General features: G+C 39.6%; 1 protein-coding gene across 3 annotated transcripts in view; it reads left to right on the top strand.

The window, feature by feature from the left end:
• snx7 (sorting nexin 7) overlaps window positions 1-19,914 on the top strand; it is a 70,237-nt gene that overhangs the window by 14,947 nt on the left and 35,376 nt on the right. For 2 of the 3 annotated variants that reach the window (XM_074694084.1, XM_074694085.1), the window contains exons 6-7: window positions 2,387-2,586; window positions 3,713-3,799. In XM_074694084.1, coding sequence (XP_074550185.1) covers window positions 2,387-2,586; window positions 3,713-3,799 — 287 coding nt within the window. Of the gene's footprint in view, window positions 1-2,386; window positions 2,587-3,712; window positions 3,800-4,157; window positions 4,333-19,914 lie in introns of those variants that run through there. The other variant, XM_074694086.1, reaches the window with a different exon arrangement.

Genomic DNA, 19,914 nt, shown 5'->3' with positions numbered 1-19,914 from the left:
TGTGAACTAGGGATGAAACAGTTCACAAAATCCATGGTTCAGTTCTTATCATGGTTTTCATTTCAGTTTGGTATACATTGTTGTTGTTTTTAACACCTTTATTTCTACCATATACCCCAATAATCCTCCATTATCAGATTGTTTTTAATCCATTCTGTCATGTATAGTCATGAAAAAGCTGAATGAATGAGGCTGTTTCCCATTTCAAACATCATTAAAGCTGAGCGAAGCACTGTTAGTTTCAACATGCCAACTCCTCAGTAAGGAAAGTCACTATTGTCTGTCCCACAAGCCACTAAAAGTCACTAAATGACGCTGCTGTCTAATCTGCATAATAATCCATTGGCATGTAATTGTCATGGACACTGTTGGAAAGAAATTAGGTGGGAGAGACAGAAAGCAGGTAAAACACAACATCATAAACATGTTCAGAACAACAAATTAACTTTCTTCTGTCCAGTTTTGTTTTTTTATGTCTAAACATCAACCCTCCTCCTTTATCTGGGCTGGGGACCAGCAGAAGTGACCATAATGAGACACACACTTGTGTAATTTCATTTGCTCTGAGCGAGGACAGTCTGTGTTTTGAAAAGGGGAGGGGCTCATGATTGCACACACTGACCATTGAGGCGGTCAGAACACGCTTCACAACAGACTCCAAACTCCAAGAATTGTTGTCTTAAAAAAAAAGAAAAACTCACCAGAGGAGTCTGAAATCTAATCCAAAGTGCTCCCAGATAGCAGAACGACACAACGCCACAGGTACACCCTCTAACTCTGTCTCCTCTGCTCGTCATGTAAACAACACACACGCCTCCTCACAACTGTTCTACTGTTCCCTTCACCTTGTGTTGCACATGCGTACAATCAGAGCTACATACTCACTTCAAACAGAGCTGAAAACAAAGAAAAAAGAAAAACACAAACTGAACAGAGCACACACCCCAAACTGTGTGAGGAAAACCAAACGTTTTTTTTTTTTTTTTTCATAAAAACGCTCCATCCCTAGTGTGTACTGATAGAGAAATGTGACATTCAAACACAAGTGTTTCTTTTGAACCAGGCGGTTTTGGCTTGGGATGGTGCTCCCACCTGTCTTCTCTACTTCTCTCAGTAATAATTACTGTTAGGGCTGGACCAATCCAACTTTTCTGGTTCTGGTTCCAAAACTGATACTTGGGTTTAGGGTATCGACCAAGACTGATACTTGGGTTTAGGGTATTGACCAATACTGATACTTGGGTTTAGGGTATCGACCAAAACTGATACTTGGGTTAAGGGTATAAACCAATACTGATACTTGGGTTTAGGGTATTGACCAATACTGATACTTGGGTTTCGGGTATCGACCAATACTGATACTTGGGTTTAGGGTATCGACCAATACTGATACTTGGGTTTAGGGTATTGACCAATACTGATACTTGGGTTTAGGGTATTAACCAATACTGATACTTGAGTTTAGGGTATTGACCAATACTGATACCTATCTAATACCAGTGTTAAATAATAACCTGCATGCCCTACTGTGGGACACGATTGGTTATGTTTTGGGTAAAAGGCAAAACTTGAGTATATGGAATTACTGAAGTTAATATTTATTTAACTATGGAATATTTAAATGTGTACCATCAAAACAAAGCCAATTCTATTTAATTACAGACTGGTAATGCAGCAAAAAACAAAGAAAGTGCATCAGAGGTAACATTTCAAATCAGAGAGTTGGTAAAATAAAGGCACAGAGCTGTTTGCCTGGATCGGCACCATGGATCGGCCCCTTCTTACTGATACTGATCCAGCTCTGAGGGGCACCGATACACCTGTACCAGATACCAGGACTGAGAGGGATCAGTAACAGGCAATTTGAAATTCCAAACAACACTGTCTACAAACCCTCAGGCAGAGTATGATAAATATGTAGTCCTCACATGGTCAGTCCTTGACGCAGAAGTATAAACCAGATTTTATCCTTTATCTGGCTTCGAGAGGCTAGTCCTGGTGGTTTGAACTGACATCTGAAGGACTTTCATGCCCTTCGCTGCAAAAGGAGACGCCACTGATTTTACACATAAAAATCTTTTGAAGCTTCAAACATTTCTTCAAATGTAAAAATTCAACAGAAAAAAAAACTGTTAACAGCTGTTTTGTCCAACACTGTGGTATACTTAAGGTTTCTTGAATGATGCCCCATGAGTTAGAGAATGAAACAGATCTTGAGGAGTAGATAGTAGACCGAGGTTAGAGGATCTGTGCTGCGTAAATTTCCTGAAACAACAGATTTGATGGATTGGTTTCTGCTGATCTGATTGATTTGATCAGGTTCTTGTTGATAGAAGCAAAAAGGATTGAGCTGGCTCAAATTAAAGTATTCTCTCTGTGCTTCTAGAGTATCTGGATGAGCTGAAACAATACACACCCACGTACACCCAGTGGGCAGAGTCAGAGGAGGACCTGGCAGAGCCGCTGAAGGGCGTGGCCGGCTGTGTGGATCGCTGCAGCAAAGAAACAGAGGAGCACATAAACCATATGTCTGAGGTCCTTGTTCCTGCCCTTCACGAATACGTCCTGTGTGCTGAGACCGTGAAGGTAAGCCCCGACCAGACTGCTCACATCTGAACTCCTCCGCCTCTCTGAGGAGACGAGGCCCATATGTTTGAGTTGGATCTGGTCCAGAAAGCAGCTTTAATTAACTGACATTAGAATATTCATAATGAGTTTATGGAGTTATATGTGAAGGGCTGGTACAATGCTCTGCCATCACAGTTAGTCAACAGTGTGTGGAGTTTTAAATCAAAGCCTGTGGAGATCGCAAGACAAAGTTTTTATTTGTAACATTTGAAACAGCATTGTTTCAGAGTTTCCACCTAAAGTGATACTCTGGGATGGAACAAGTTGGGTCCTATCACAGGGTTTAGGGCAGAAATTACCCCTACAGCAGTGATTTTGTGCAGCTGAAGCCCAGAGCGCTCACACCAAACACCCCCTCCCTGCTCCTCTGCTGGTTTCCTCTGCACTCAGACGGGGCCATATTTTACTTGACCAAAAACACAAATGAACGGACTCTCACCGAAAAAATCTGATATCGGTCTGCATTCACCCTTTATTCAAAGTGAACGGCAGGTCGTCCTCGCTCTCGTAATCACTCATCTTTAAGTTGTTATTGCATAATTCGTCCTGGCAGACTACCTGCGTTTGTTTATATCTGGCACGCCGCGCGCGTGGACTGATACACTAAGCGGTGAGCGCCTCGTAGCCAGCTGTGGCTCTGCAGCGGAGGTAGCCGATTTACGACATGATGAGAACTAGAGCCTTTTTTATCTGTGTTTTTGTGTGAAAGTAATGTGCTGAAAATTCTCTAAATAAAGCATGAATGCAGACTGATATCAGATTTTTTCGGTGGGAGTCTGTTTATTTGTGTTTTTGGTCAAGTAAAATATGGCCCCGTCTGAGTGCAGAGGAAACCGGCAGAGGAGCAGGGAGGGGGTGTTTGGTGCGAGCGCTCTGGGCTTCTGCTGCACAAAAACACTGCTGTAGGGGTAATTTCTGCCCTAAACCTTGTGATAGGACCCAATTTGTTCCATCCCGGAGTATCACTTTAACCAACCCAGTCAATTAGCTTTTCTTGATGGTGCTGAATATCTACTCTCTGTCTGTCACAATATAACTCTGAGCCTGCTTTGTTAAACCAGCTTTAAATACTTGTCTGTGTCAGGCTGTGATGAGACGGAGAGACAACATTCAGGCCGACTACGAAGCCAAGAACGAAGCTCTTGCATCCAGAAAAGTCGACCAAGAAGCAGTAAGAGCACCTGAGCATCTACACACACTAACAGAAAACCTGTCACACACAGTCTTCTCCTTCCTTCCCTCTAGCCTCCCTCTGAGCCAATCATTGTGTTTGTCTGTCCTGCAGTCATCTTCCCAGAGATTAGGTGTAATAAAGTGTGGCGTGGAGTGGGGCCTCTCCCACAGGGCCACCCGAAGCTCATATTGGGGGGGAAAAAGGGCTTCCTGGGAGGATTATCTTGATACCCAGGCTTGTTGGCTGGAAATGATTCCTCAGCTCAGTGGGAATAATAGCTGTCAATATTACGTATTTCACACTGTAAGCCCAGAAGCTAATCGCGGTGTAATGAAAATTCCCATATCCCCTTTAGATGACGACTCGCTTCAAAATGTCAGGAGACAAAGGACGGAGACGGAAAGTTAGGAAAGCAAAGGACACGGCTATTTTTAGACTCACAACTTGAGCTTTTGCATCCATGTGGGATGGTGAATGTATGTTTCTGTGTATGTAGATGTGCAGGTGTGTATCACCCCCCTCCCCCTGAACAGCGCTGATATCAAAATCCATCTGTGAGGTTTTAATTAAAAAGGAGGATGGAGTTTTTCCCCTCAGACTTGTGTTGTATTCCTTTTGTAATTAGCTGTGTGTGTGAGTGTGTGTGTCTGTGTGTGGGTGTGTGTGTGTGTGTGTGTGTGTGTGTGAGTGGAGCAGGTTTAATTCAGTCCTCCTCCATATCAGTTCGCTCCGTATCTGCACTAATGAGAACGGAAATGTCAAATAGATGCATTTGTTACTGTTTGCATCTGAAGCTTCGTCACAGGAACATTAACACACGAGCCCTCACACAGCTTTATCAGGAGAAGCACGTTAGAGCGCATAGCATTTCTGATCCATGAGAAGATGGCATTTCAGTTTTTCAGTTCAGCAAAATTTATCACGCAAGGTGCTTTTCAACCAGAAGTCTCAGGAACATTCGGTTCCTGGAAGAACTCATTGGTTTTTTGTTCCACTGAGGCCTGTAGTCCTATGAGAGTATTTAAATCAGTCCAGTGACATACGGAGGGAAATAAAAGTGTAACTGCAACAGACCAACAGCGGTGGAACAATGAACACTGTAATTAGCCTGTTAGCATGGAGCAGATTCAGCCGGGGCAGCTTTGGTCAGGATTCGTTGCACTGCAGATGAATTTGTTGAATCAACACTTGAAAGAGATGAGCTCTTGTTGCAAAGCTGTTTCTATTGACTGTGATGTGAAAGCTTTGAGCAGGATGCATCCTTGTCAAACAGTTTTAGATCATCATTAAATACTTATCTGATGAGGTTTTGACACACAGTATAGAATAGAATAGAATAGAATAGAATAGAATAGAATAGAATAGAATAGAATAGAAGTTTGTTTATGAGCACATTTCATTGTAGGTTAGCTCACCGTGTTTAATGGACTTTGGTGTGAGGTGTGTATGAATGTGTTGTATCTGCACTTTTGGACCAAAAATGGGTAATTCATCTTTTCTGTGTTGGGTTTTAAAAATGCCTCAACATGCAGGAGTAGGGATGAGCATTGATAGGATTAAAAACTGAATTTATTAATTTAATTATTGATTCTGTTTACCAGTTCCTCTTGTGATTTTTTTCTGTACAAAAAGTAGCTTTACAGGTTTTCTGTGTCAACAACATTTAAATAAGTTTTAAGTAAAGAAAACATATGTAACTGGTCAATAGATCTGGATATCTCTGGACGTAAATAAAAACACAAGTAAAAACCACACGTTGCATGATGTTGATGTACTGTTTTGTTATGTTATTGACTAAAGTGGGCCATCTAGTGTCTCAAAGATGGTATAGCAATACTTTGAGTTGTCTAGAAGTTAGTAATTATTTTGACATTCAGAGTTCAGTATTGTTTAAAGAGAACAATTGTGATGTTGTTGTTTCTCTAAAGAAAGTTACACTGACTCACGCTAACCCCTAGCTCATTAGTGAAATTCCCCTTATACATTAGCATCAAGCTAGCACTATTTTTCTATAGGGCTTTTAGTACATTGGGAGATGTACAACATGTTGAATGTGTTGATTAGGAATCTGGTGTGAGAGAGTGATGTACATTTCTTTGTGATCAGTTCTTCAGTGAAACTTCAAGCTGAAAATCCTGAATCAGAGTTTTCTTGTGAAACTATTATCCATCTGTTAAGCTAAGATAATCAGGGCACAGGGTTAAGCAGCTCTAGGGTAATGTAAAGAATCAATTAAAGTGATACTCCGGGATGGAACAAGTTGGGTCCTATCACAAGGTTTAGAACAGAAATTACCCCTACAGCAGTGTTTTTGTGCAGCAGAGGCCCAGAGCACACGCACCAAGCACCCCCTTCCTGCTTGTCTGCCGGTTTCCTCTGCACTCAGATGGGGCCATATTTTACTTGACCAAAAACACAAATAAACAGACTCCCAACGAAAAAGTCTGATATCGGTCTGCATTCACGCTTTATTTAGAGAATTTTCAGCGCCTTACTTTCACACAAAAACTCTGCTAAATAAGGCTCTAGTTCTAGTGCGTTTGTTCTCATTGTGTTGTAAAACGGCGCTACCTCCGCTGCAGAGCCACAGCTGGCTACGAGGCGCTCGCCGCTTAGTGTATCAGTCCGCGCGCGGCGTGCCAGATATAAACAAACGCACTAGAACTAGAGCCTTATTTAACGGTGTTTTTATGTGAAAGTAACTCGCTGAAAATTCTCTAAATAAAGCGGGAATGCAGACCGATATCAGACTTTTTCAGTGGGAGTCCGTTAATTTGTGTTTTTGGTCAAGTAAAAATTGGTCCTGTCTGAGTGCAGAGGAAACCGGCAGAGGAGCAGAGAGGGGGTGTTTGGTGCGAGCGCTTTGGGCTTCTGCTGCACATAAATACTGCTGTAGGGGTAATTTCTGCCCTAAACCTTTCGATAGGACCCTACTTGTTCCATCCCGGAGTATTACTTTAAGGTATTGTTAAGCATAAAGGCTAACGATGTCAGTGGAAAACAATTTCTTATCGATTTTAAACAGGAACCTGTTCTTCGATACCCATTCCTATCCAGGAGTAGATGATAAAGTGAATATACCTGTGTGTCATCAGCATATGAATGAAATGATATGTTGTGTTTTTTCAAACCAGGTGGGAGCATGTATAGATTAAAAAGCAATGATCCAAGGATTGATCCTTGTGGAACCCCAGAGAGGACCTTTCTTTCTTTAGAATTAAAATTTTTGAGAGAGATGTGAAATTTCCCGTCTTTTAAAAATGATGTGAACCAGTCAAGAACAGGGCCAATAAGCCAACAGGCCAAGTATTAAAGTTTTGAATCAACGTCATGATGAATTGTATCAAATCCAGCAGAAAGAGTTCAACTAACATGAAGATTGTAGCGTATTGACGGTCACCGTTTATCCTGATATCGTTAGCAACTTTAACAAGGACAGTTTCAGTACCGTGATTTGCCCTACAGTCAGATTGGTATGTAATATATTGTATATGTAATGAAAACAACTTTTTCTAGTATTTTGCTAATAAAAAGAAAGATTTGGGATTGGTCTATAGTTATTAACTACTGGTGAGTCTTGGTTGTTTTTCTTAAGCTGGGGTGTGATGACAGCAGTCTTAAGAGAGGAGGGTAAAGTGGCGGTCTGCAGAGAGGTGTTTGCAATATAAACAATGTTTTCTTTAAGGCAACAAAAAACAGTTTTAGAGAGTTTGGTGGGGATAGGATCTGATGAACAGGTGCTAGGTTTCAAGTGCTGAATTATTTCCTCCAGATTGGTTGAGGTGATCAGGGGAAATGTAGACATGGAGCTTTTGGCAGTAGGCTTGTACAGAGGTATGGGGGATCAGATGAGTTTTGAGGGAAATTAATAAATCATATCTAAGGTTGGACACTTTTTCCTGAATCTTACATTTTGCCTGAGAGAGGAGCTGAAAAGGGATCGATTGATTGGTTAATCAGTTTGTCAAATGAAGACAATAGATATGATGAATTATTTTGATTACTGTTAATCAAATGAGAGACATAGATTTCATTTCTTTATTGTAACATCAGAGTGTAGTTTTATAGATTTCAAAGTCAGCTTGTAACAGTATAAACTGTATTGGTATAAAACTTAACTAGGATGCAGTCCTGGGGACCTCAGTATCCATTGACACGATCAGCTGTAGGTCTCCAGTTTACAGAGTCACTCTTTGAACTGGAACACCTGGAAACAATCACACTATCAGGCTCAAAGAAGAGGTACTAAACCAAGTCCATCTAAGCTGCTCCACCAATCAGAAATATTCAGCTTGTAGGCCTGCCTCCCATAGCTCCTGGAAGTCTGGAAAATTGTGGACAAAGAGGGAAATGATTCCTCAGGATTCTCTACAAGACTTTGCTTAGATTGTACTCTGTTATATCATTTACAAAGACATCAGGAAAAAAAAGGTCCATTTTACAGGCAGAACTTAATCTAATCTCATTTGAACTCACCATGAGTAGAAGAAACATTTGCTGTCTTTAGCGAGTTGCAGTGGTAAGAACAAACTGCCTTTGACAGACAGAAACCTCGGGCAGAGCTAGACCCGTGTTAGACAAACATCTGCTGAGACGGTGTTAGGGTTAGAGTGAAGGAGGGAAGGAGGGAGGTGTAGAAAAGTAGAGAGACGGACAGACATATAGTGAAAACAACAGCAAAGTCAAGTCAGTACTTACCTCTGGGGTCTGTTAAGCTGTGAGGTTCCAGGTCTCTGCATCTGTTTTGCTGATTTCACTGGCTATGTTTACATTCAGTCAGTGACCCTTTCATATTTGTAATATTAGCGTTTATTATCTGGAGGTATGCTCCATTTTTTCTGGTATGCCAGTTTTCATATAACACATTCCTACTAGACGTGCACTGATCAATCGGTGCTGATTTCCTTAATTTTGGGAGATTGGTGATCGGTGACCAGGGATTGGTGATCGGTGATCGGCCTATCCTTACATATTAAACTGATCTTATATTCCTCAGGGAAGGTCTGACAGCCAGCCATTGTTGCTTTTTGCTCTGAGACCTAAAACTCAGGTCACTTTATTGGTTGTTAAAGTTAAACATAAAGATTTTATTGTTTTTCCAGGTATTGTTCAATGATTTTCAATAAAATAAGATTAGAAAGTTGAAAGTATATGCTGTCAGTTAAAAAAATGATGATAATAATAATAATGATAATAAGAATAATAAATCGGTATTGGCCCAAATCAGTATCACCAGGTCAGGCTTTTTAAAGATTGGTGATGGGTGAAAATTGTGATTGGTGCACCCCTAGTCCCTACATAATAGTAATACAGAAAGACACTTCCAGATGAGTAAACTGCAACTACCACTTTACAGCTTCAGAAATGTGTGGCTCATACAGAAATATATGGCGCAGTGATATCACGTTTGCCTTTTGGACTTGAATTTTCTGCTTGTTTTGATTTAAGGAACTGCATTGAATGCTTTAACATGACACATGAATTAATGAGGGGTCTTAACCAAGAATGTTTTTTGTTAATACTCGAAAGGCACTTTGTACTACAGTTTTTGACTGAATGAAAAAGTTTCATTGATGTGATTTAAATCTACACACATGCACAGTAGGTGGCAGTAAGCATCTAAGTTGTTTGAAGTGGAGGAAGAAGAAGTGTCTCTGCTCTGCATTCGATTTAGTCAGACTGGACACAGTTAGCCGCAATCAACTGTATACAGTAATATTGATAATAGGCTTCAATTTGCAGGCAATGGAGTTACAATGTACAAGGAAAGACAACTGAGGCACGTTTTGGCAGTAAGAGTGTTTACTTTCGTCTCTAACACATGTAAACATTTCCAAAAAGACAACATAAAAACATTCTATTACAATACTGTTGAAACTTTATTGTCAATAAAAACAACAACAATAAAAACTATTTGACTCAGAAAACAGGATATACCAGTCTAAAACAGGTGGTTTACTACTTATGGAACTGGAATGCCAGCTTGAAAACTGGAATATTCTAGAAGGAAGTGGTGTATTCCATTCAGACAGACATGGTAGAGCAGAAAGCACTTTTTGCTCTCAGTGCTACTGGAATAATTCTCAGGAAACTCTGAATTTGCAGAGGCTGTAAAACAAAATCTTCCAGTGTCACTTTAATGTTTCAATGTTTTATTTAAATTAGCATAAATTTAACAACCAGCGTATTCAGGCACAAAAACCAAATCAACCCTCTGAAGTGCAAGCTGACTCATCTCATAGTGAGACTAAGAAACTCGTCCTAATGAAAAGGGAAAGTCTTCCTTTTGACTTTGTGTGACTTAGCTGTCCCTTTTTTCCTCTACATTAAATATTTTTACTGTTTCTTTTACTCTTTGATTCCTAAAAAACAAGATTGGAGGAGTAAATGGGATCTTAGCATGTATGAATGTATGTTTCATGTTGGATAAAGTATGCTTTACCATGAGTTTTAATGGTAGACTGTATAATATATGGACGTAGTGTCTGTGATGTTTGTTCCTGTACAGAGTGAGGAGTTTGTCGGCGTGGGCCATATGAGGAAATGCTGACTCAAGACGCAGGCTTTGAGCCTCCACAGTAACAGCTATGGTGTGCCAGACCTGTCAGTTACATGAGCTGCTCCTCTGATTGGTTAATCTTCTAAAGTAACAATAATAATGATATCTTCTAAACTGCTGATAGAGAAAATACTGACTCAGACCTAAGCCATTTCTTTGCTTGCTGTGTACATGGTGTACAATAAATGTGCTGTTCATCCTGGGCGGTGCTTCTGGACAGATCTGGACACATGCTTCAAAGTTTGCCTGGAGATAACAATTTTATAAAAATTCTGCATGTCCTATGAATAAAGTGTGAACCTTTGATTCCTTTGAAAACAGCTCTATAAAGTGCATCTGTGTGGGGAGGGTGGTGCTTTTTGTTCCATATGTTCTCCGTAGATCTCAAACATGAACTGCAGAGACGTAGACCAGCTATTTGTTTGCTCTTATAACCAACAGGGAGCTGAATGAATCTTGCAGGAGTCAGCTTTTGTAAAGTGTCAACACAGCATCAGATAAGTTTACAACATAGTTTCTTTCATAACTGTAAGTCACATTCCACGACCGAGCTGTTTAAAACACAAAAATATGTGACCTTTCTTGTTATCTGCTCTTTGTTGGCCACTGTGTTTTACAGTTTTTTTCCCATCGGTTTGGCTCATTTCAACAACAGAAATTACATTCTCAAAATAACAGAGACAAACCTCCAATCTACTTGGCAAATGTTCACAACATGATTGAATTTCTCATTAATGTCATGAAATTGCAAATGCTTTTGTTCCTTTTTGCAGATGACAAAGTACAGATAGCCTACAGTTAGCACAGTTAGCCTTTATTTAGCACAATCTTCAAGTGAATACAACTTGTTCTTGTTCATGGTTGTTTTCTCATAAACATGTCAGCATCATTTCAGTGTAGAAGTCACCTCATGCACAAAAGTCTGTTCACTTGTTAAATTAAGCAAGATAGTATCATGAATACCATACATGAATCTCCAGGAACATTTGATAAACTGATAAATTGATAATCACGTGAAACTAGAACTTGAAGGAGGAGTTTCACTAGGGATGGGTATTAAGTTAGGTACCTTTATAGGTACCAACCAAATTCTGTCGAAAGTTCCAGGTACCGATTCACGTAAAGTCAAAAGGTACCATATTTAGGTCCCTAAATGCATCCTTGTAACTGAGGAATCTGAAGAATTTTCCATGCTGGACATGAACGCATTGCAAGTTTTTATATTGAACAATAAATATGTAAAATTGAAACGATCTACATTTTTACTATTAAACAAATTGATATTTTTTACCACATAAACATTCAAAAGTACCGAAAATTGGTACCGTTGAGTACCGATAGTTAATGCCGGGTACTGGGAATCGGTACCGTATCGTTTCAAATGTGAAGGGTACCCATCCCTAAGTTTCACACATCTCAGATGTCCAGACGAAAGGTTCTGTCTTTGACTGTGAAAAAAAGCTGTGATGTAAATAAGAATCTGTGGCCAGACAGACGGCAGCATGTGATTGGTCAGGAGAGGGAGGATGAGGACAGTAACCAGTGAAGAAGCGTTAGTTGTGAAACTCCCGCTTTATTGATTACACTGTAGGCTACATATAATTTTACTTTCTTGGTTTATATGTTTAGTAAGTAAGTGGGGCTTTTTACATTTTCTTTTTACTCTGATGTATGGAAGTTACTTTATGCGTGTGAATATTAAAGGTCACAGTTTCAGTTTGTGATGTCAAACCTTGTAGGCTACTCTTAACCTAAAATCCTTTTTTTTTTTTTCTTCAATTTTATTCAGTAGTTTTCTGTTAGCCAGACGAAAAAATGAGGACAGTTACCTTTGTTAATGAAGGACTGTGCTCAGACTGAGAGGTGGACATACTTGTAGTGCTTACACAAAGCCAAAGGGATGATGTATTTTGAAGACTGTTTATATGAGACAGAAATTTGTTTTTTGACATTTATCTGAATGGTTTTGATGCAAGACACCAGCTTTTGTTGGTGATCCATGGTGTTATGCTAAACCATCTAGGTTGTTTTGAGCAAAAGCACCAAGATTGTTAAGAATGTCTGGTCTGTTTCAAGAAACAAGCCAAAGCAATTGAAAAGGATCTTTGCATGGTGGCACTGACTATTTGTATAGGAAAGGAATTTAGTTCTAAAGCAAGAGTGAACTGTTTCTGGAGAGAAATGAGCTTTTGCAAGTAAGCTATGGATTTGTCCTGAACGTTAAGACTGTTTTCCCAAATGATCTTAGAGGTTTGAGAATGTAATTTCTGTTTCAAGAAATGAGCCAAACCAATGGAGAAAAACTGTAAAAGAAGTTTTGTTTTGACTGTACTCTGTGAATGAACTGCAGGCCAAACCCACAAGCAGCCAGTTAGAAATGAGGTATGTGGGGAAAAAATTAAAAAAAGGCATTTTCTAACCAGGGTTTTATAAATGTTTATTTTATATCAACTAGAAAGAATGTACAATTTTTATTGGAAGCCACTTTTCCAGGCTTTACCTGTTTGTATTTCAATTTCTTGATGGAACCAGGAGGGGGCAGTGTTGCTCTAATTGTGCCACACATTGAGGATCTTAACTTCATTACTCTGAAAAGTTTTCTTTACATCACATTTGGTATCTCCTTAAAAAGAATAACTGCAGATACAGATTTGTCTCTTACATTTCATGCTTTTTAAAATTTAAGATGTTTTATCATTAAAATATTAAAAGCACTTCAAACTTCAAATAAGGCTGTAGAAAATGTTATGATGAAATACATGTATTCTTGTTTCCATATGTGCTACTTCTTGATTCACAAATCTGTTTCTGTCATACTAAGCCCAGTTTCACTCCACTGACAGATTATCAGTCATTACAGTGGACATGCAGCCTCATATCTGAGCTCTCCTCGGCTCATCAGAGTACATCGTACACACAAACAGATGTTTGACGCCTTTCAGCCATAGCCTTTACAAGTTGGCGGGATCGATATCACTGCAGTAACAAGCGGGCCACTGAGCTCCCTGCAGTTTGTCCGTGCTGTGGATAAGCCTGTGTTAAGCATGCTGTGTTTATTGAACTTGAGTAAATGCCAGTGTCAGTTTAAATGTCAGACAGCTAATCCCTGCTCAGGCTCAGTGAATACGGCTGCATGAGAATATCTGATTATCTGCACTCTGATGAGAGGTTATGTCATATGTGCTGTGGGTTCTCCTGCAGTCTCAGGCTCATTTTGCACTTGTTTGCTCTGAAATACACTTGGTATATCTTATAGTACCTCTGCTGCCTGATTGCTGGAATAACTAATTAGAAGGCTGCTTGATGCACTGGGTGTTTGCTCAATGTATTGAATAATTCCATCGTAAAGGTCTAATGCTGGTTTAATGGTCTAGAGGCCACTGACTTATGAACCATGACATTGTGCAATGAAACATGAAGTACACTTATTTGATACCCCCTACAGCCCCTCCAGCTTAAGTGCATTAACCAAAACGTGTGTGTGTGTGTGTGTGTGTGTGTGTGTGTGTGTGTGTGTGTGTGTGTGTGTGTGTGTGTGTGTGTGTGTGTGTGTGTGTGTGTGTGTGTGTGTGCAGGAGTGAATTCACATGCATTTAGACTCAGAGGGACTGTCAGGTACGGCAGTGTAGAAGGCGTGCAGAAACAAACCCTTCTGTGCAGAAACAGATAAAGAAATGAACATAAACATATTCCACTCATGTATATAAACCTGTTTACAACTAAAAATGTGAAAGTGTTTTTCTGTTAACCTGTGTGATGGTTCCTTGATGGAAGCATCTGACACTATTTCGGTACTACAGGGTCTTTCTGAGGGCTGGGACAATATGATTTTCAGGGTGTCCATTCAGTTGAATTGTGATTCTTTGATATTTCTGATCATTTTTTTTAACACCAGACCATTTGAAAAAGCTAAATGATGATGATTATGATGATGATGTCTATAGACTATATCAGGAGCCATATGTTCCCAAAAAAATGCACATTACATCTGAGTCAGTTTTGACTATTTATTTAATGGTTCCGACATCACGTTACAAGCTAGTTGAAGAAAAAAAAATTCATCCTCCCTTGGAGAAAAGTGGTAAAAAAAATTCCAGCCCAGCTCATAGACAAAGACTGGGGTATTTAAATTAAAAAAGAATGAACAAAACAAAAAAAGCCTGATTTAAATTGATAAAACAAAAAATCCTGATACTTTCATACATCCATTTTTTTCTCTCTCTGGTCTTTCTAGCAGCTTTTATTTGTCTGAAGTCATCATTTGAACTCCTGCCTTAGTATCGGTGAAACATTGTATTTGGCTAGTTTGTAGAAAGTGTTCTTTCTTTTTACTCTAACACCATTTCTTCATTTTCTACTTATTTTGTCTTTTTTTTTACTTATTTTTTCATCACTTTCTTAAAGGGGCTATGAGGAGTTTTTTAAGTGATTTTGAAAAAGCCTCCCTTCAAGATGCCTGATCGTAATCTACACTCTAAAATGAGATTATCAACACAGTATAGGTTATTTCGGAACGCTACTTCGTAGCTTCTGTGTAGCTTCTGTGTAGCTTCCCAATCGGGTCAAGCAAGTCTGGATTGATTTACACGCAGGTCTCTGTGACAACACCACTCCAGCTGACGATGTTAAGCAGTGAGAAGAGATATCTGTGTTTTTCTCTGCTGAAAACGATTTCTGTGATTAATTTTGTATTGATGGTGGACAGTGGAACCTAACTGTCAGACAGAAAAAGGACAGAAGAGAAGAAGAAAGATAAACAGGAGAGAGATAGAGCACGAGCTAAAGGCTAACACAGGAGCTAAACTGTTTGTGTGAAAGTCCATTCCAAACCACAGCAGTTATTCTGCAGTGGTCTGTTCAAACTTGAGAGTCTATCAATAAAATGAGGCGTGAGGTTACGTTAGCTCTGATTGGTAGATGACTGGCAGGACATAACCAGGATTCACTAACATTACTCATTACAGACATGTCTCTTAGCACCGGGCTGCCAGCTGCACTAAATATAGACAGCTATTAAACTACTTACAAACTGACAGTGTTTACTTGTTGTCACATTAGCCTACAGATACAGCAGCTGGCGTATTCATCAACTTTTTGTCACCCCTTGCAACACATTTACTGCCTTCCTCTGTGTATCTGCTTATGACGTCTTAGGCCTGTTAACCTCTGTCCACCTCACTCTCACCCATGTCATTAGCACAATCACAGAGCCTCTTGAAATAGACACATTCCGAGTATGTAAACGGTGATGATATTTGTAGGTGTACGTGTGCATTTTGTCATTGAATGAATGGAAAACATCAACAAGTGAACGGATCTTTTGGGGGGGAGAAATCCCTCATGTATCCCAGAGAAGAGTGTAAACACCCAAGTCTTTCGATGCACATGACTTTATGGTAAGTGGACACTTACCAGACTGTGAAAAATAAAGACATGAGCTTGTGTCAATGAATCAGAAACCCTCCCAAACCAAAGAGAGCACACAGGCTGAGTCTGTGCCCTGGGTTATAATGAAGGAGCCAGAAAATCAAGTCCAGACAGAGAACTGCACCAATTCTATTCTGTTTCTGTGTAGGCCAAAGTTGAAAGTCAGTGAATAATGACAAACTATGGGTCATATCAGTGTCATGTCAGATTTTTTCCAAACGCTGATGTTTGATATTAAGGTAATTGGCTTTAAAATCTCTAGCCAAACTCTTAAACCCCGCTGTCTGTTTTCTGTTGAAGTGTTTTTTTATATGTGAACAGGATAATCTGAGGACTCATTTGTTGGCTGCCTGCTGTTATGCACTCCCAGAATAACCTTTGAAAATGCCCCAACTTAGTGCGACTGCCTGCATTTACACTGGTTCAAGCCCATTCATGACACTCAAACTTGATCTCAGTGTTTAGCTGAGAGGAAAAAGTCATGTTAAAGATGCTGTGAGGAGGATCTGTTTTAATTGGGCTGCCTCACCACCTTCTGGCCTGGAGTCTCATGCACACTGTCATAAATTACTTTTAGCAAAGCGTGTGTTTGTTTTGGAATTGAATGGGGTTCGGATTGAAACAAATTTTCTTTGTTCGAGACAACTTTTTACTGGATACAATCCAGTAAAAAGCCCAAGCTAAAGGCTAATTAGCCTTTAGCTTGGGCTTGCTTGATGTCATGTAGCCTTTAGCTACATAACATGCCTTTAGCTTGAGCTCCATCTCTCTCCTGTTTATCTTTCTCCTGCTCTTCTGTCCTTTTTCTGTCTGACAGGCTCCAGTGTCCACCATCACTACAAAATTAATCACAGAAATCTTTCTCAGCAGAGAAAAACACAGATCTGTGTTTTATCTCTTCTCTTTACTGAACTTTGTCAGTCCGCGTGGTGTTGTCAGAGAGACTGAAATAGGTCATAAATCAATCTGATCCTGGTCGCCCCGATTGGAAAGCTAAGACGTAGCATTTTAAAATAACCTCAAATCTATAATATTGATGCTGATAATCTCATTTTAAATTGTGGATTAAGATCAGGCATATATCTAGAAGAGAGACTTTTTCAAGATCACTTTCAAACTCTTCACAGATGTAAATTTAAGAATCCTTTATCTGAAAAGTTCTTGATATTATTGTGCACTATTGAGGTAGTGTGTCAAATACACATGAGTTTTGACATTATGATTGGTGTGTTTATGTAGTGCACACAATGCATGCAGTTATCACAAATGTGAAATAGGATATCTTCCTAAATGTCAGGAGTCAGGTTTTAAACACTGTTCCAGGATGTTTTTCAGTGAAGATACAGAACCTGTTTATGTCCCGAGAATATTTCTGTTCAAATCTAAAAACTATCCCAGCCAGCCACAACAGGATTAAATACATAGAAGAAGCACTTCACAGAGAAATTTGACCAAAAGTCAAATCTTTACATCATCAGCTCCTCCCCTGAGAGATTGTTTTTAATCTGGGTTATTTCTAATCATTGCAGCCTTTACCTCTTCATTCACTTCTTCACATTGTTAATCTTACCGCACATTAAGCTTTTAAGAATTTTGCTGAAGTCAGCCTTTGCTCTGAAAGCATTGCTGAGTTTGACAAATAAACCAAGACAAGGGAGTGAGAGCAAATGTTGAATATTTTATGTCTATGTGGACCAGAGCCACACACAACAGCATCTGGAGCCAAAGATAGTTTGTTAACTCTGGCTTAGAGGGGCCTTTGAAAGCAATTCTACAAGACAATAGTTCTTCAAGAAAAAATGAAATATGTGAAGAGAATAAAAGCAACTGATCAATCATGACTGCATGGGTGACTCTACTGAGGAAACAAACATGTGAAATGTTTAAGCTGTTACTGCAAGTCGGATCAGTTCTGTCTATGATCCTTTTGTTCCAGGACTTACTTTACCCCAATGAAACTCAGCCAATGGATGGATCATTGGAGTAACTGTTGTGATGCTACACTAATTTCAATTAATGTAGCTGACAGCCTTGAGCAGAAGTGAAGTGTCGACTACAGATTCAAGAAAAGTTTCCTTGTCCTACACAAATACAGATTCTTTTTTTTCTTATTTTCACTGTCTTATATAATAGAATATAATAGAATAGAATATAACTTAATTGTCATTGTAACAAGTACAACAATATTGAAGTTACAGCAGCAATCAAGAAAACAAAAGTAAGAAAGTGTATAGAAAGTACAAAAAGGTCCACAAGAAAATAACTGATAACAGTTTGTCCATCACTGTCCAGTTCAGGCAGTCTCCAACTCCACAGGGTCCAGGACTGAGCTTCTTCAGCAGACTGTTCAGTCTCTGTCTCCTGGATCCTGTCTGCTCACAGCAGGTGAAGCGGTGGTGACTGCTGTTAGCTCCGTTAGCCATGTCTGTGAATAGCATGATGCTACTCTGCCCTCTAGTATTCCCTCTGTTGCTGTGTTAGCGTCCATCTTATTGGAAGTAGATCTTACATTCCCAATAACGATGGATGGAAGGACAGGTCCATGTCATCACTTCTTAGCTCTCACCTCCTTCTCCTCACCTTGTGGGAAGACATCAGGCCTTACACCAGTTAGCATTGACATGCTACAGGCTGCTAACAGCTGAGTTTGCATGTAAACAATGCAGCCATAGTTACATTTAGCATCTCCAGACAAACACAAGAGAAAAAGTAGTAAAAATATCACTGAAGACACAAAAAGTTTGGTGTCCATGACCAACAAATGAACCATACAAAGTAATGATCCACTCCAAATACAAACATTACGAAAAAGAGACGAAAAAATTACAAGAAACGGACAAAGAAGAGAGAGCGGCTGCAAAAGGCAGCCATGGACAACAGGGCGGCTTATGAAGTTAATCATAAGATACCATCATAAGTAATCTTATGAAGGTACAAACTGCTTACACAAAAAATCACATAGAAACAAAACAGTTATAAGACCAAAACTAGTAACATTAAGAAAGTATACTAAAATAGGAAGTAGTTGCTAAAAGCAACAAATATAAACACTAAAAAAATAGAAACACAATAACAAAAAAGGCTAAGGGGACCTCACAACTCACGCAGTGTTGAAAGCCAAAGAATAGCAATGGGTTTTGAGATGAGACTTAAAACACTCCACTGTGGGAGCTTTCTGGACATAGGGCACACCACAGGAAACACCTGGTCCTCCCTGGTTCTGAGTCTTGTCTTGGGCACCATGAGCTGGAGCTGGCCCTCAGACCTCAGGGTGCACGCTGGTGTATGGTTTTGGATGAAGTCCAGGATGAACTCTGGGTCCAGTCCAAAACAAACAATCAAATTTTAAAATCCATTCGTATTACCCCATCCAAAAGAGTTGGGGTAATACATTTATGTTTTTTGGTTTTTGTTAAAAGTCGTGCTGCAAAGTTCTGGATCATCAGTGAAAGTGCATTATGGGTGATGCGGGTACAAAATGCATTACAGTAGTCCAGGCGTAAAGAAATATAAGCGCGACAACTTGCTCACAGTGCTTTGAAGATAAAAACAGCTTTACCTTTGATAAAATACAAAGGTGATAAAAGCCTTATTCAACAACTGGTGACAAAGGGTTGAACATAACCTTTGAGGGGGGCCAAGTTCATAAGAGGATCAGTAAGTCCAAACAACACAAATGCTGTTGTTTTTAGGCCCCGTTTACACGACAATGTCTCATCCGAAAACACTTGAAAAAATCTGCGATTACACGCAAAATCTGAGGGACTGAAAACACCGTAGTAAACATGCCAGGCCTGTTAGTTGGCGCTATAACTGTCTTGTCCTGAAGCAGCTTTTGGTAGATATCCACTGAAGAAGAGTTGAGCCGATCATCTGGTGTATTGGTGAATGCTAAGAGCAGAAGTGGAGCAACTGATGCTTGTTAAAGACAGTCATCAGAGGCCCAGCCCTCAAATCATGAACTAGTTGGGGAACACTTTTGCAATGACATCATTTCAGCAAGTCTCATGAAGAACAGACAGTTTTAGCCCGTTTAAAGACAGATTCAAGGATTTCTGCAACATATGAATGTGTGAAGGTTTGAAAAAACGCTCAGTCTAAACATCCAGCCTTAGTGCTTTTTATC

Source organism: Halichoeres trimaculatus, unplaced genomic scaffold, assembly GCF_033239565.1.
Source record: "Halichoeres trimaculatus isolate MK-OKI-2021-1 unplaced genomic scaffold, fHalTri1.1 fHalTri1_scaffold_18, whole genome shotgun sequence".
Lineage (NCBI taxonomy): Eukaryota > Metazoa > Chordata > Actinopteri > Labriformes > Labridae > Halichoeres > Halichoeres trimaculatus.
The sequence above is the reverse complement of the archived record's forward strand: the minus strand, read 5'-3'. Positions and strand labels throughout refer to the sequence as shown.